This window comes from Cygnus atratus, chromosome 23, assembly GCF_013377495.2.
Source record: "Cygnus atratus isolate AKBS03 ecotype Queensland, Australia chromosome 23, CAtr_DNAZoo_HiC_assembly, whole genome shotgun sequence".
In the NCBI taxonomy this organism is placed as follows: Eukaryota; Metazoa; Chordata; class Aves; order Anseriformes; family Anatidae; genus Cygnus; species Cygnus atratus.
Genome location: NC_066384.1, coordinates 4,805,710 through 4,821,156, shown reverse-complemented (window position 1 = coordinate 4,821,156; position 15,447 = coordinate 4,805,710). Strand labels below are relative to the sequence as shown.

At 43.4% G+C, this 15,447-nt stretch overlaps 1 protein-coding gene across 4 annotated transcripts in view; it reads left to right on the top strand.

The window, feature by feature from the left end:
• Positions 1–15,447, top strand: part of LOC118257315 (lethal(3)malignant brain tumor-like protein 4) — a 50,892-nt gene that overhangs the window by 23,551 nt on the left and 11,894 nt on the right. For all 4 annotated transcript variants that reach the window (XM_035565146.2, XM_035565145.2, XM_035565144.2 and 1 more), the window contains 10 exons: positions 482–633; positions 2,220–2,296; positions 3,760–3,845; positions 7,952–8,062; positions 9,232–9,346; positions 9,481–9,580; positions 10,398–10,577; positions 11,956–12,087; positions 12,490–12,551; positions 15,206–15,372. In XM_035565146.2, the coding sequence (XP_035421039.2) occupies positions 482–633; positions 2,220–2,296; positions 3,760–3,845; positions 7,952–8,062; positions 9,232–9,346; positions 9,481–9,580; positions 10,398–10,577; positions 11,956–12,087; positions 12,490–12,551; positions 15,206–15,372 (1,182 nt within the window). The remainder of the gene's footprint in view (positions 1–481; positions 634–2,219; positions 2,297–3,759; positions 3,846–7,951; positions 8,063–9,231; positions 9,347–9,480; positions 9,581–10,397; positions 10,578–11,955; positions 12,088–12,489; positions 12,552–15,205; positions 15,373–15,447) is intronic.

The window sequence follows — 15,447 nt, the reverse complement described above, 5'->3', positions numbered from 1 at the left end:
TGACACAAAGTCCACAGCCTGGTGGATTTGGTGCTGCCGATGGACTGAGCGCTGTCTGCAGTGGGATCAGGGCCCAACCACGTAGATTTGTGTCTGGATACTCTCCAACTTTTCCACTAATAAGAGAGGACCATCAATGCTCATGCTTATCGTCAGCCAGTGCTTAGCAGCACAAAACTGTGCATAGAATCACAGAATGGTTTGGTTTGGGCTAAGGTGCTAAGGCATTTTAGCCTTCGAATCTGTGTTGTTGTGTACGTGGAGATTCTGTTACTCAGGCTGCACCAGCTCTTTTTCAGAAATAGTAACATTTATTGCCAGAATACATGGAAATCTTGCCTGTAGCCCTCTTGCTAGTGACTTGTGTTTTGGTCTGTGGGTTTCAGGGTTATAACCTGCAACTAATGAGTTTATAACAGTGATTTAAATGGCGTGGGCTAGAGTGTGGCTGATTTCCCTTTCCTGATGTCCTGTCCCTCAGCCTGTCACACCATCTGGTTTTCGTCTGGGAATGAAACTAGAGGCAGTGGACAAGAAGAAGCCGTCACTGATGTGTGTTGCAACCATCACTGACATGGTGGATAACCGCCTGCTAGTTCATTTTGATAACTGGGATGAGAATTACGACTACTGGTAAAGAGAATCTATTTCTAATATATGTCTGCAAGTAGACCGTGGTTTATTTCACTCCGTCACTAATACTAACATCTAATATTTTAAGTGTAGTCACTAAAGTTGGGATCTTAAATCAGCTTTCAAATATCTGAATGGTTGTTTGGGGTTTTTACCAAGTGACACTGCCCAGTAGTTTCCCCTGCTGTTTGTCCACCCTTCAGCTGGCTCCGTGCAAAGTCAGTGGGGTTCACCTGAACTGCTAGAGCAGTGTTTGAGGAAACGCAGCTGGTGAGTGGAGGCCAGGTTAGGCAGTGTTCATGTTATCCTCCGGCAGAACTGAAATAAAAAGCAGTAAGCTCCACTGGTGACAAACACCTCTAATTAGTAACATCCTCTCCTCTAGAGCTAGTAATGGCTGTTGGCATGTTTCCCTGCAAACTTACGTTTGGAAGTAGGTAGTACTGAAGTCAATAAAAATCTTCCCATTTGCTTCAGCAGAGTTTAGATAAGGCACTTCAAAAATAGAAGGGATTGCCAACATTTAGGCTTTGAAGTCCTGACCTGCACTACCATTGTTCTGCATCTGCATCTTGATCCCCGCCCCTCATGCTGGGGCCAGGTGAAGCGTTAGTCTAAAAACCATTTTCGCTCTTTGGCCCAGGTTTCCCAGCCCACATGAATGGAGAAACTTTCTTTGAATTTGCCTGTGAAAGCAACACAAGGCACATGCTTATCTACATAGCACTGATTCAATCAGTGTTCTGTGTTTTCTCCCTCACCTCCTTTTGTATGATTTTATTTTTTTTTCAGAATAGGTACCTCTCTGGTGCCAAGAGAGTCTTTTCTTTCTTTGCCATAAATATATCATCCAGAGCTTTGTAGCACTGGTGTTTCGATTAGCAGGTCTTCAGATCTAGTTCCTTTACCATTGTAGCCCATGAAGCTTTGTTTCCATGCCATGTTTTGTTTGGAATTTGGAAATGTTAATAGGAAACACAAGCAAACAAAGCTTCAGAGTAGCATTTGGCTGAAAACACAGTTTTTTCCTCAGTCTGAAGGGCTGTTTTGGTCCCTTCCTCAGAGCAGATGTGACAAAAGGGGCTGTCACAAATGGACACATCCCCTCCTTTGGGAGCTCAGAAGATGTATATATGCAATAAAACTGGGAACCAGGCAAACTACCAGTAGGTTTCAGCTGGAGTTAATGGGTAACGTGTAGTTCTTGGCAAGATATTGAAAGTCATTGCCCCTTCTTCCAAAGCTTGGGTTTCAGTTAGGGACAAGAGTTTGGTTTTTGTTTGCTTGCTTCCTTCATATTTTAGCTTGAATGGTCTATGTCCAGGCTGATCTGTGGTTTGTATGGCCTGTGGGGGGAGCTTTTTTGTTGTCGTTTTTTAAAGCAACAGACATCTTTTGGGGCAGCTTGAATGCCTTGAAAACTTGGCTTTATACATTCTAACGAGGTAATGCTTGTCTTTTACATCGTGATCACACCCACTGAAAGCATCTGCTACCCTAGCAAAAGCATATCAGACAGCATCTGAAATTCTTCTTTTCTTTTTGCATTAAAACTGACTGGTGCCAACTTCTCCTCTTTGATTCAGGTGTGAAGCTAGCAGCCCATATATTCGTCCTGTTGGCTATTGCCAAGAAACTGGAACCCCGCTGACAACACCACCTGGTATGTTGAAAGTGAGACTTATTTCCTGCCTCAGTCAAAAAACCTGTAGGCTTTATCTTCCACATAATTACGTATTTGCAAGATTTACAGGAATTTATAGATTCCATTCAGTATTCGTTTCTTTACCGACTGAACAATGTTATTGTTCATACGTTTTGCCACTGCAGTTTATTTTGTTTTACAGCTCTTTCAAGCAAAGGAACAAGGTTTGGTAATTTGCAATTGAATTTGATTTCACAAGGGAAAGAAATTTGAAGTATTTTCAGAATTTCCTCTAAGGTGAGCTGGAAGAAGGAGGAATCGATATCGTGATTTTATAGATAATGGGATGGAATTTCTGAAAAAGAAGGAATAACTGAAGCCACATCTCCTTCTGCTGCACTGGAATTCAGTAAATGAAAAGAATGTTGGGCAAATGAAAAAGGACAGAACCTACAGGAAAACGAGTGTTGTTTTCAGGCAATGCAAGTGCTTATTCACCTTAAAAATAATAAAAAAATAATGTCTGCTCTTTGCTAGATTGACAGCCTTGGAGCAAGAAATTCTGTAATTACTGCATATCAAGTTTAGTAGAGTGGGTAGCACTACAAGCTGCCTCTGCAGTGGAAGAATTTGCCTTAGTGCCTTTTACCGTAGATGCTAAAGGGGTTATAGACCCTTATTCTTCAGCACCACCACCTCTGTTCCTGCTTCTGGAAAGTGCAACAAGGCTGTGGCATGCAGCTCCCCTACTCACATCACGATTGCCTGTGCCCCTAAGAGAATCTGCAGTGAATTCTCATTTCTCTGCTGAAAGATTTATGTGCAGCAATTTGCAGACTGTCCTATGCAACTAGTGATTAGGTGCTCCTGCCAAAAGGAAACAATATTGAGGCTAAAAAATACTGAAATAGGGAGGGGAAAAAAGGTAGAGCAGTTTCTTAAACGCAGCTTAGGAGTTGCTGCCAGAGAGATGCATCCCGTTGTCGTTAGAGTAGCACAGTCATGTAGGTGTCTGGGTAGGTAGGTAATGGTGACAGAGCCTCTTACTTCGAGACTGCTAATTTTATTCGGCTATGGGTGAGTAGGTAGGAGGAGATGAGAAGTTCCTACAATCTGGCAGGCACTCACACATAGAATGGTTAATAAAATAGGAAATTAATTTAGTGATGCCATTGCACATCACAGAATCCTCTGACTAACTTAATTGGCAGCTTTCTCTAGAGAATAAGAATTGATTAAGCTGTACAGAAACGAACTCTTCAGGTTTTTCCGGTCAGGGTTAAAGGCCTGTGTAGAAGCTCAGAAAACTTGCAGTGCTGTTGTGTGTGCTGTAAGTAATATGTATGAACAACACTTCCCAGTGCCATCCTTTTAAAGTGCTAAGTTAACAAAATAAACGTGTGCTACATAGCTGCTTTTCTGTTATTTATAACAATAGCTGGGTTTTTCTTACTTAAATATTAATTCTTCATGTTTTTCAGGATACAAGGATCCTAAAGCCTTCTCATGGCAGAAATACTTGGAAGAAACTAATTCCCAGGCAGCCCCAGCAAGAGCATTCAAACTGGTTGGTGAATCTCTTTGATTTTCTTAGGTCAGAAGAGTAGGGGAAGCTTCTGTTATCTACCCTTTCTTTCTAGATGTTGTATTTGGTGGTGGTTTGCCATGTCTGTACTAAGAGGGTGAAAGTGTGTTTTTTACTTTGAGCCTGAGTTTAAAATCAGCTCTCTGTGTTCTGCTGAAACAGAACACAGAACAGGTTACATGCTACATGGCTAAAAAAAAAAAAAAGTCATGGAAAGCTCTCTTGGAAAGAATTTTTCGCGAAATGTCTTCAGTTTCTCATCAGTTTCTCCCTTAGAAGTATTAAGGGAAGAGCCTTCAGACCCTACAGATGACTGTAGCTTTCAGAGGTACGTGTGAGGGACAGTACAATACCTTGCGTGAGAGGGGGCACTGAGAGGAGAAGGAGATGGCATTTTGCTCGAGGTCTGACTGGGTGGGCAGAGGGGTTCTCCCAGATGATGTGAGCAGGACTGGTGCTGGCTGAGGAGACTCCAGATGCTCCCTTCGTCGGGATCAGAAGGGGGTATCACCGGTCTGCAACTGGGGATGTTTGGTGAGGAAGGGAGGAGAAGAAGTGGTATGTGTATATGTTTGAAGGGAAAGTGATGTCTGGAATTCCTCCCATTGGTTGTTCTCACCGACATGAAATTTTAAAAACTCCTCTGAAGTATTTTCCCCTTGAAGTTGTGTAAATCCCCCTTTCCCTTGGTTAGTGAGGATAAAATGAAGGTAGAGTGAGAAGTTCCTGTCAAGGACTAGCGTGTACCGATACCGATCTTAGTTCTTGTAGGGAGGAGCCAGCTGTGCCCTCCGCAGGAATAAGCATACTGCAGGTGATAGAGCATCTCTGCCAGACTCCTAGAATGGAGTAAGACCATCCCGCAGACTTAAATCTGAAGATTGTCAGATTCTCTCAACCATGGGAGCCTGAGCTTCAGTTTCTTACAGTGGAGTTCAGTGCATTTATCTGGAAGCTCACTGTGAGCAGAAATGCAACAAAAGCCTTTAAAATAACTTCATAAATAAATTCCAGAGTTGGTGTTTTTTTTATTTCTTAGCAGTGTCTTCCATGGTGCTGGCTCACATTGCTACACTTTGCAGTGTGTTTAAAAACTTTGCTAAGCCATCGTGATATTTGCCTTGAATCTTTTTGATAAAGTTAGACTTGCAGGTTAATACCTGCAGCCCTCCCTTATATTTTGTGGGTAAGGTCTTTGGGACTGAGGAGGAAAAGCAATCAAGGAGGCCTCAGATAAGGGAAGTGAAAATCCAGCCAAGCAAGGCTGATAATTGCTAGATTTCAGCAGGTGTCCATTTGAAATTGTTGTAGGTTGTCAAGGCGGGTGTCACGTAATAGGAAGAGGCTGGGTTTGCCTCTTTACAGAGCTGTGAGGCCACAGCTGGAGTTATCTGCAGCACAGTGGAACTCCAAAGCATCCCTTGGATTAAGGTTTTCCAGAGCTGGGCAGACAGCATCTTCAATCACGAAGCGCAGCATGCGGAGCACCTCGGAGGCAGCATGCTGGATAATGAGTGAGGCTTGTCAGTAGGACGCGTTTGTTACCCCCAGCGTAGGCTCAGCCTTTTTCTGAGCTGCGTTCGCAAAATCCCAACAGTGCTGGAAAATGGGAAATTTCAGAATACAAGAGAGAGGGAATGCAGCAAATGGTCTAATGCACGATAGAGGAACAACAGAACTTGTGTTGTAGAGACAAATGTTTTGGAAAGATGATAAAATTCTCTCTGACAAAAAGAAACGGTGGAGTGCAACCTACTTAAAACTGCCACTCTCCAGTCCTCAGTAATCTCTCATTACAGCATCGCTTCCTCAGATTTTCAGAATATAAAAGGCGTTAAGAAATGTCACCTGAAGATAATAGGGCTTTGCTCAGTACAGGGAGCCTTGTTAATATGGGTACTCCCTCTTTTGGATTCTTCCAAAATGAAGCATCTTCCCAAGGAGGAATTTAAGTGCCTTGTCTGACTCTCTTCCTGTTTTTCATCAATTTCTGCAGCCATTGCTTTGTTCGTCCAGATATCTGGCTTTGAGAGAACGGTAGAAGGGCCAATTCTGGCTCTCATGAAACTTGGGAGTCTAAATTAGCATCCAAGACTGTTTCATGAAAATGAGACAGAAAAAAAATTGCATTTGATATAACAACAGTTAATAGAACTCTTCCAGGATCAAATCTCATTATTTTTCTGGCGTGGTTGGTCTGAAGTGCAAATACATGGCACGGTTATTGATTTTTGTATTATTATTATTATTTTTCCAGCTAGCAATTACAGGAAATCAGTACATAAAAATACGGGTTGAGAGCCAGAACTGGCATTTCTCACTGAATTATTTTTTAACAGTTTTCAAGAGCTAATGTATGTAGTCTGGAGACACTGATCTTCAGCACAAATAGCAGATCTTGTGTCTGGATTTCTGCCTTTCCCTCTGTCCAAAAACATAGGAGAAGACAGCTTCATTGTCAGCATCACTATTTCAACCCGTTGTCTTGGGATGTCAATTCAAAAACATTCAGAAGCCATTCCAAAAAGGCAGCAACCCTTCAGCAAGACTCAAATAGACTCCTCTTCTGGGCAGTGTTTTGTTCTCTAGCACTCACACTCTTTCCCCAAGAAAGTCAGACAATGTTGGCTGGCTCAATAAGACACTCTTAAAACTAAATGCAGTTTAGATTGCTTGGCTTCTGATGTACCACGTGGCTGGAAGCCTGCGGATAAAAGCTTGTATCCAGGTGAAAAGACTGAAGGGAAACTTGAGGTTTGGAGTCTGTAATCCCCTCATCTCAGAAGCGACCTCTTTCCCTTTACCCAGCTGCTGACAGTGAAAAGGGTAAGGAAGATTGTGAGGAAAGAGTGATGATATTAATCTTTTCGTTAACCCGATCTTGTTCAAAGACATGATTTGGAACTGTCATTTCCCCTGACCTTTGTGTGCAGAAGTGAAGAGGGGTGTGTTCTGAATGAGTGCCCAGTGCTCCATAACCCCCAGGTGAGGAGTTCAGAGGAGGAATTCACAGTCCTTCAAAAATAAATGGAAAACAAATTGGTAAACGCTGTCTGTTACATAGAGGTTTACATCCACAGGTGCTGCAGAGGGCACACGTCAGGTCAAAGGGCATCCTGGAATTTTTACAAAGTACTGTGACTGCCGGGGTTTGAGGCAAACGGTAAATGAGCAGCTGTGGGCGTGAGACTCCTGTGGCTGGAACTGTTCTCATGTCCCAGCACCATACTGTGGCACCCCAGTGCCACAGTTTTCAACAAGTGATAACAAGCAGGTGCAGTTATCATAAGAAGTAGATGGCAGTTACTGTTCTGACCCATGGGCTCCTGGTCCTGCACCATTGTTGCACGAGAGAGGCTTAAGCCCAGGCTCAAAGCAAAGATGTGAAATACCTCTGGTTGTCTTGGAAGTGGGGATTTTTGTATCCTCTTTACTCTGGGAAGGAAGAGGAGTGTCTGGAATTGCCAGGTTACAGTTAAGGCAAAATGTCTGTGCCAGAGGAAGAATTTTGCAGTGCACTGAAGTGAAGTCACTTGTTTCCCAGCCCAAGCACCAAATGAAGGTAACTCTGTTAGTATCCAGAAGCAGAGGTGGCTGCATCTGATGCTAAGAATCATTCTCTGTAGTGTAGTGAAGGGAGGTGTCCCACAGCGGCATTTCAGGTATTCTGATGTGAGACAGAAGTAAGCTGGCCAGCATCCTTGTCAACCGTAAGGTAATCTCTCTGCCATGTTGAGCAGTTTTGCTGTCAAGACTGTTCAGTCTGTGTATTAGTGGAGATTGTGGTCGTATTTGGTCTTTTCTGTCAAGGAAGGGCCTCTTGCACTGACTGAGATGTTCCTTTTTTTTTTTGTGGGAAAGCTCAGGCTTCTCCTTGAGTAATTTTGGACTTCTGACAAATGGACAGCCTATTCCTTTAGAAAACTCTTACTTTAACCTCTGAAGTAGTCTGCCATATGAGGTCAGGGGCCAAAGCTGCAAAAACATTTGACTGGTGTATGAAACATCCAGTGCATTTTATTCAGAGAAGGCAACTAGTTGTGAATGCCCTGACTTTTTAGCATTCTGCTTATGATCTTGTCTTCCAGCGTCCTGCTCACGGATTCCAAGTTAATATGAAGTTAGAGGCTGTAGACAAAAGAAATCCCATCCTGATAAGAGTAGCAACGATAATTGACAAAGATGACCATCGTATTAAGGTATGACCTTGCTTTGAAGTGCAGAGCCTTTCTGCTGAGGAATGCGATGATTGGCAGGACAGAAAAAATACCGTTTGATATGAGAAGCAGCAAACAAACACCTTACAGATGATGGAGCCTACAGGCCTGCCCAACTGGAAATGATGTCTGTTGTTTTGGCCTATTGAAATCTGATGGAATTGCCTGGTATTGTTAGTTACTGTTTTAATGTAACTATTTTGAAATAAGATTTGACAGAATGATTTCCCATCTCTTAGCAGTTTCTGTGTGATCTGTACGAGTGAAGGCAGCATTAATGTTCTGCTGCTGGGAAGCTACCTGACAATTTTTTCCTAACACACTTAAAAGAAAATCAAAAGCAAGTTAAGCCCTGGTCTGTGTGGGAAGCAGCTTCATTCACCAATATAAGTTAATTACACAGATGCATTTTAACTAATTATTTTCATGTTAATATATTGCCAGAAATGCATTGGCTTCTGAGAAGTTAGATATCAGTTGGCTAAAGTGGAGCCTGCACTGATGGGGGCTTCTTGGCCACAGGTTTCCTTCCTGAAGGATGGTCAGGAGTGGAGTTTGCTTCCCCTTGGCCATTTGATTCTCAGTCCCATCACTGTGACTGCCAGCTGAAGTCAAGTTTTGCCAGTGTATAGTGGCATGACACTCAGCTCATACCTTTTTTTTTTTGCAACTTTGCCGTATGAGCAACCCATTAGCCTTTAAACAGCAGTGATCAGTAATTTCTGTTTGCCTGAGCTGGATCTGAACAACCATTACTAGTCCCTTCATCCAGTGGAAAGTTCTAGCTTGTTTACTGCAAAACTTGCCAAACTCATTGGCTTTTATGGTGTTCTGGGATTCACAGAAAACAAAACAATTACATAAGCAATTCTGTTTGCATATATTTAGTCTGGAGTGTGCTGGAGCACCCAATGGTCTGTGCGTTCTTGCGGACCTTCTGATTTGACTATGTCACCAGGATCTGGTTGTTCCCTAAAAGACAGACAAAGAGGTCAGGAAAACAAATTGAGCACAAAGAATGATTGTGCTTGACTGAAAGATTGAATGAATCAGCTCCAAGTTGAGCAAGGTGAAACAAAGGGGGAAGTTAAAATAAAAGCTGAGTCATATCCTTAACTGTATCTCTCACTGAGACTCTGTGCTTCTTTTAGATACATTTTGATGGCTGGGACCATAATTATGATTTTTGGGTCGATGCAGACAGCCCTGATGTTCATCCAGTAGGCTGGTGTGCAAAAACTGGACATGCTTTGCAAGTCCCTCTAGGTAATGTAGATGACCTCGTTGTTGTATTGAATAATTTTCCCTAAATGCAGTCTGCTCTTCAGTTGTATGAAACTTTTTACAAATCTGTTTAGCTTTTTACAAACCTGTTTACCTTTTTTAATTCTTATTACCAGGTGCTGTTGATCCTGTGGGAACTGTGGGACAAGCGTGTCCTACTCCAGGCTGTCACGGTATTGGTCATGTCAGGGGACCACGATATGGAACACATTATACGTATGTATATGAGATCTTATAAGGGTTCTGTCTGATGCTGTCTGTAAGAGTAACGCAGCAACAAGCACCTGCACTGCACTGAAATTATCACTGGGTGTTTGTTCTGGAGATAGCTATTAGTGCAATTGCAGCTCCCTCTTGTGTCTAAATGCACTGTTCCACCATAAATTCAGTTTATACCGGTATAATCATTACAACTGCAATACAGTCTAGCATAGATGAATTCTCTCCAATTTCTATCTTCCAGTATTACTGAGGGAATTTCTTTTGTAAAATAACATACCCAAGAACAGGATGCAAGAAGACAGCTAAGAGGGAGAGTGTTGGTAGATTATTATACCGTAAGGAGAAAGGAGAGAGTGCTCATGTTTTGTGGTTTGCCTTTGATTTCTTATGTGTTCTCGGAAAAGAAAGGTTTTTCTTGATTAAACTATTTTACAGAGCAAGAAAACAATCTCAAATGGGAGGTCTGAAGGTCCAGTAGTATATAATGTGGTAAAGGATTTTGAATTGTTCAGAGTGATAGTTGCAGGACTGTTTTGTTTCATGAAATACTGTTCAGACAAGCAGGCTACACAGGAAGAGCTGTTGTTATTCTCTAAGATGACTCTAAAAACATGACTTTGATTTCTAAACCTGCTATTTGGTCCTCTGCTTGCCCACACCTTAGACTGGGTAATGATGTCTCCCTTCCAGACATGTTTTGGCCTCGCTTTTTCTGTGTTTGTTGATGTATATATCTGCCTGAGGCTGGGAAGGCTGGTTTTAGAAACATGCATCATAATCTCTCTCTCTTTTTTTTTTTTCTTTAACTCAGGTTAGTTGGCTGCCCATATTCTGATGTGAACCTCAGCAGAGAAAACTCGTTACAGGACCGCCTGAGCGGGGAAAAACCTTCCCCTGGCAATAGCCTTCAGAAAGCCAAGAGGATAGAGACCCCTGCCCCAGTCCTATTGGGAACAGGAGAGTCTTCTCAGGAGGACTCTCCACACTCCAGGTGAGCTGAACCCATTTCCTGGGCAGGTACTAGGGAACAAAACCATTTTACAAGGCTGACAAACACAGGAATTGGCAGAGAAGCAGTAGAGCATTGAGTTCATCTGTCTGTAATATTGACCCATGCCCCAGACACTCTTAACACAGAGCAGTGCACTTTTATACCCTCATATGCCTTAATAGGTTTCTTGATTCCTTAATCCTGCTGCTCTGGTCACATTCCAACAAAGGAAATTGCATTCTGTCTCCATAAATTTTTCTTTGCTGTTTCAATTTAAAATATATTCTTTTTCTTCATTTCCTGTCCTAAAACTGTCAAGCAAGATTATTTTGCACTATTAAACTGTAACTGTGATCCACCCCAGAGTCTGTTGCATTACACTGGTAGGTGTAATGGCTCCGTATGTATCACTTGGCAAACAAGTGGAGTTCCTTCAGATATTTTATTTTCTTACATGAAGATCTTGGAATTGAGTATCATTGAGGTAAACTGTGTAGTAGTTCACTGGCTGCAGGAGGCAGTTAGGCTGTCATTGGGACAAACCTGGCCAGGAATGCTTTCACTATTGTCACCCACAGTCTGTAGGAATTCAGTCTCTCCAAGGCAATCTCTGGTGATACTTTAGGTCTTTTCTGTATTTTAAGGCCTATATGCATTTTAAGGTTTCTTTGCTTTGCTTAGATTTATAACATTATTGAGGTATGTTTGGTCAGACAAAAGGAACACCTCTCCCCTAAAGTGTGCATGGCCAGGCCAGAGTTTGCCTCTTCTGATCCCAGTAATGTGCTGGGATCTCCTTTTGCTACTCTTAACAACAGAATTGATAGCATTTCAATGGCACTGTTACTTGAAAATTTTATCAGGAGTTTTGGGATTCTCCTAGAATAAATGGCACTTTAAAATTGCAGTATATTTACGTTTTTCTAACTAGTTCATTTCCTGATAGTGGGAGCTTCAAATTCAGTATGCGAATCTTATAACTTCCTGCTGTTTGTCCTACCTTGGTTAACTGTGTAGCTCTATTTATGCAGCAAACTCAGCTGTGGAAACTGTCTTAAATGTTATCCAGAGGAATCAGGGTTCCAAAATCTTAAATCTCTTGATTTCACCACAGCACATGCTTCAGTGGGTTTCTTGTAGCTGCTGGGATCAGAGCCTCAGTCCACAGGGGCTGATTATTTCACATAATCTCTCTCAATCCATGCTAGAGTAAAGCACTTTGTACTGTGCCAGTAATGATGGTGGGGGAGAGGAAGGCTTCCACCACTAGGTGGTAGTTGTTACTCTCATTTGCAAGAAGCTGCCGGCTTTGCCTCTCCTCTGGGAAAAGGGAACAGAGGATGTCAGCTTAGCTGCTATCATTTATCTGTCTCTCCAGAAAATCTGCACAAGACAGTGAAAAGTCATGTCAAAGCAGTGTTCACAGTCTGTCGGAACAGTCTGAAAACAATCAAGAGAAAGACTGGATAGAAGAGGAATCGTCTGCAGACATCAAAGCCAAACCGAAAAAGTAAATAAGATTTTTGTGAGGTATTTTCATGGATTAGTAGTTGCGCCTCTTGATGCTGCTGTTACATAGAAAATACAGATGTAAATCAGGAGCTTAGAACGGCTCAGTTTGATCAGAGGTTTGCAGCACAGAGTTTTAGAATGACATGTTGTTAAGTCTCCTCCTTTCCTCCTACTCTTTCGGGGACTTTCCCATTGTGAGCTCAAATCTGAGTTGTAGCTATGAACTGAATATCACAGTCCTTAGCTTAGAGAAGAGAGGCCAGGGACAAGTAGTTCTATCGCTAATGGTAAGAGGGAGATAATTTTGGTTGCTAAATACACCGTTAATCTCTTTCTGTAGAGGAGTTTGTGTTATCAGTTTGTGTTATCATTTGAAATGTTTCGTACTTGATGCTTTCAGGCTTGGATGCTCACATGCCTATATAAAGTTCCAGCTGGCGAAACAGGAAAACAATGGGAAAGGTTGGTTGATTTTTATTTATTTTTGTGTGTGTTTGTTTGCATGTGCAATTTACCAGACCCCCAAGGACAATTTAAAACTCTACAGCTTTTTTTGTTGTTGATTCCATGGTCAAGAGAGAACATACCCTGGAGATAATGATAATGGTAGTCTTTTTTCTTTTAAAATGAGGAAGAAGAGTAAAATTGCATAGAGGTATAGGGTTTTATACTTTTTAGAGTGAAGCTTTGTATTTATTGACTGAGAAGACGAGCCTTCATCATCTGTAGTACCACTGCATACTCTCCGGAAATGGCAAGGGGAAGTTGTTCCCTCGTCTGCGACCATTCTGCTGGTAGAGTGAGCAGAGGTGTCATGGGAGACACAGACAAAACCTGGCAGATAGTTGCTAAGTTCAGCCAAATTCTTGCAGTAGATTCCCCCTGGGTATTCAGAAACATGATTAGAATCATTTAGGGTAACTCCTTGAAGATCCTCCTAAGGAGGAAAAAGAAAATCAAATGGAAAAACAATGTCTTTTTTATTCTGGTACTTGACAGGTTAAGTTTTAAGAGAAGCTTTCTGATATCACTTTGGCAAACCATATGCTTAACTTTCAGATTTACTATAAAAAGCCATTTCAGAGAACCAAGCTGACCAGGCTTTTAGGAGGATTTAACATGGTAATAAGTCTCCAATCAAAAATAGCTAAGCAGGCACAAACTGGGGCAGGTGCCTAGCTTTTTTTTTTTTTATTTATTCATTTTTACCTTGTGCTGACTTCTGCAGTCAGAGCTAGAGAGTCTGCCAGCTCTGAGCTGCAGTTGCAGTTGGCAGGGAAAGCTGTCTGCTTTCCCGTCGCATTTACCTTAAGCAGAGTGATGGAAATCAGTAGAGGGAAATTCTGCAATAATCCACTGACCTGTAATTTCGTGATTGCCCAGAGCTTTCATCCCATCTATATTTAAACTATTAGGACACCGCTTCCTTCTGAATGGATAATAATTTCTGTAGATCGTGGTTTGGACACTTTCCCCGAGGATCTGGGCTCAGGGAAGGAAAGGGCTTTCCAGTTCGTGTTGCTGTGAGGCTCCCTGTCCCTCCAGGTGCCTGTCACTGTTCCCGTGCACGCTTTGCAGCAGGCACGCTTTTTGTTCACCGTGAGCTGCCAAGTTATCAATGTGACTAAAGGTTTAAAGGCTTAATGGTGACATTCGGGGTGGAGAAGGGGGTGAAATGAAGAAAAGCCAAGCTGTAAGGATGGGGAGGGAATAAAATGAATAGGGAACAGCCTGTGATCGAGGCAGTGCCCACGCAGCAGGGATGTGGCAGCACAGAAGATCCTGGCACAAATGGGACCTCCTGGCACAGGGCGGGGGGGTGAGGCCAGCTGCTGCCAGCCCCTGGGGACACAGGGAGAGACAAGGTGAGGAGCAGGTGACAGCCTCCCAGGAGTGATGTCCTACACCATGTCATCGCCAGCAGCATCAGCTTCTGCACTGATGAGCAGGCTTTATTTATTTAAGTTTTAATATCCCCGCTCTGGTCTCATTATTAGAAGTAGAGACCTGTATCTGATCCTGTCCTGCATCCCTTAGTGAGGTGGAGATGAAGTAAGGTGACCCAGCAGGGGACAGAGGAATAACCTTGCATCAGACCAACCTTTGCCTCTAGCACTTCTTTCGCCTCAGCTGGTGAGGAGCAGGCAACCTGTCAAAATGTACTTGTTCTTTGTAGCACTGCTTGCGTTGTGCTTTACAAGCAGCGCCTGGCACACCCCACAGGTCCGTACACACCATCCTGCAAACGCCGTTCACGATAACACTGAGTAAATCTGAGGCAGGCAGCAGCCCTGTCGGTGCTGTGGCTGGGGAGGGTTTATGAAAACGGCAGCAAAACGGGACGTTGGTACCACTGCCGCGGGATGGCGCCTGGCAGCCTGCACAGTGCCTGCCGGGGGGCGAGGGGACGGTGCACGTTACCCCTTGTAAAGCAGAGGAATGCTTTCCATGTTGTTTCCATCCTCTGCTTCACTTCCTGTTGTATAACCGGGCAAATCCCTGTAGGACCATGACTCTGCACTACTCAAATGATCTCATTAGGGAGGGGTGATTTCTTCTGTCTCTCTTTTTTTTTTTTTTTTTTTCCTCCTCCTTGATTTTTTTTTTTAAAGCCTCCATCACTTGACACATGAGGAGGGAACTGATGTCTGGAGGTAACCTGCAGCACTCCTGGCCTGGGAGCTTCCTGGGGAGGCGGCGAGCCCAGGCCATCAGCTGGCATGCGTGGCGCTCCTCGCAGGCTGGCTACAGCTGTGAGCTGGAACGATGCCATTAGTTTCCAGCTGAAGATGCTGTTACCAGAACTCCTCCACCTTGTCAATACAACGCTGCAAACATCTTCTGTGTTAGCAGCGTGACATCATTTTCCTGGGAAGAAGCTAACGGGCTAACGATAAAGCCTCCAGCCTGGCAATCTTATCTTATCTTTTTTTGGTTTCTTTTTCTCGGGAGGGTGGGGGAGAACACCCTGAGAGCTGTGTGCCCTGCAATAGCAGTGCCTGGCTGCCTGCTTGTCCTGCCTTGCTTTTTCCTCCAGACTGTGACCCTTCCTCCTCTTTTGTCGTAATTGCTCGTACTTGAAGACTCGCTCTGACATGTCTCGTTTCCTTTTTCAGACCCTGATTTTGATCTCCAGCAGGCCCTCCACCAGTCCATCTTCATGCCTTCCCTGACCTCTAACCCAACCCACCGCCTCCATCTCTGCTGGGAGCAGCACTGCAAGCTCTTGCCGGAGGTCTCGGGCCTCACAGCCAAGCACGTGGCCAAATGGACTGTGGAAGAGGTGAGTTACCTGCTACCTGCTCCGCTCTCGGGTGCTGGAATGCCAGAGCCCCCTTTCTGGAGTGCTGATTGGAAG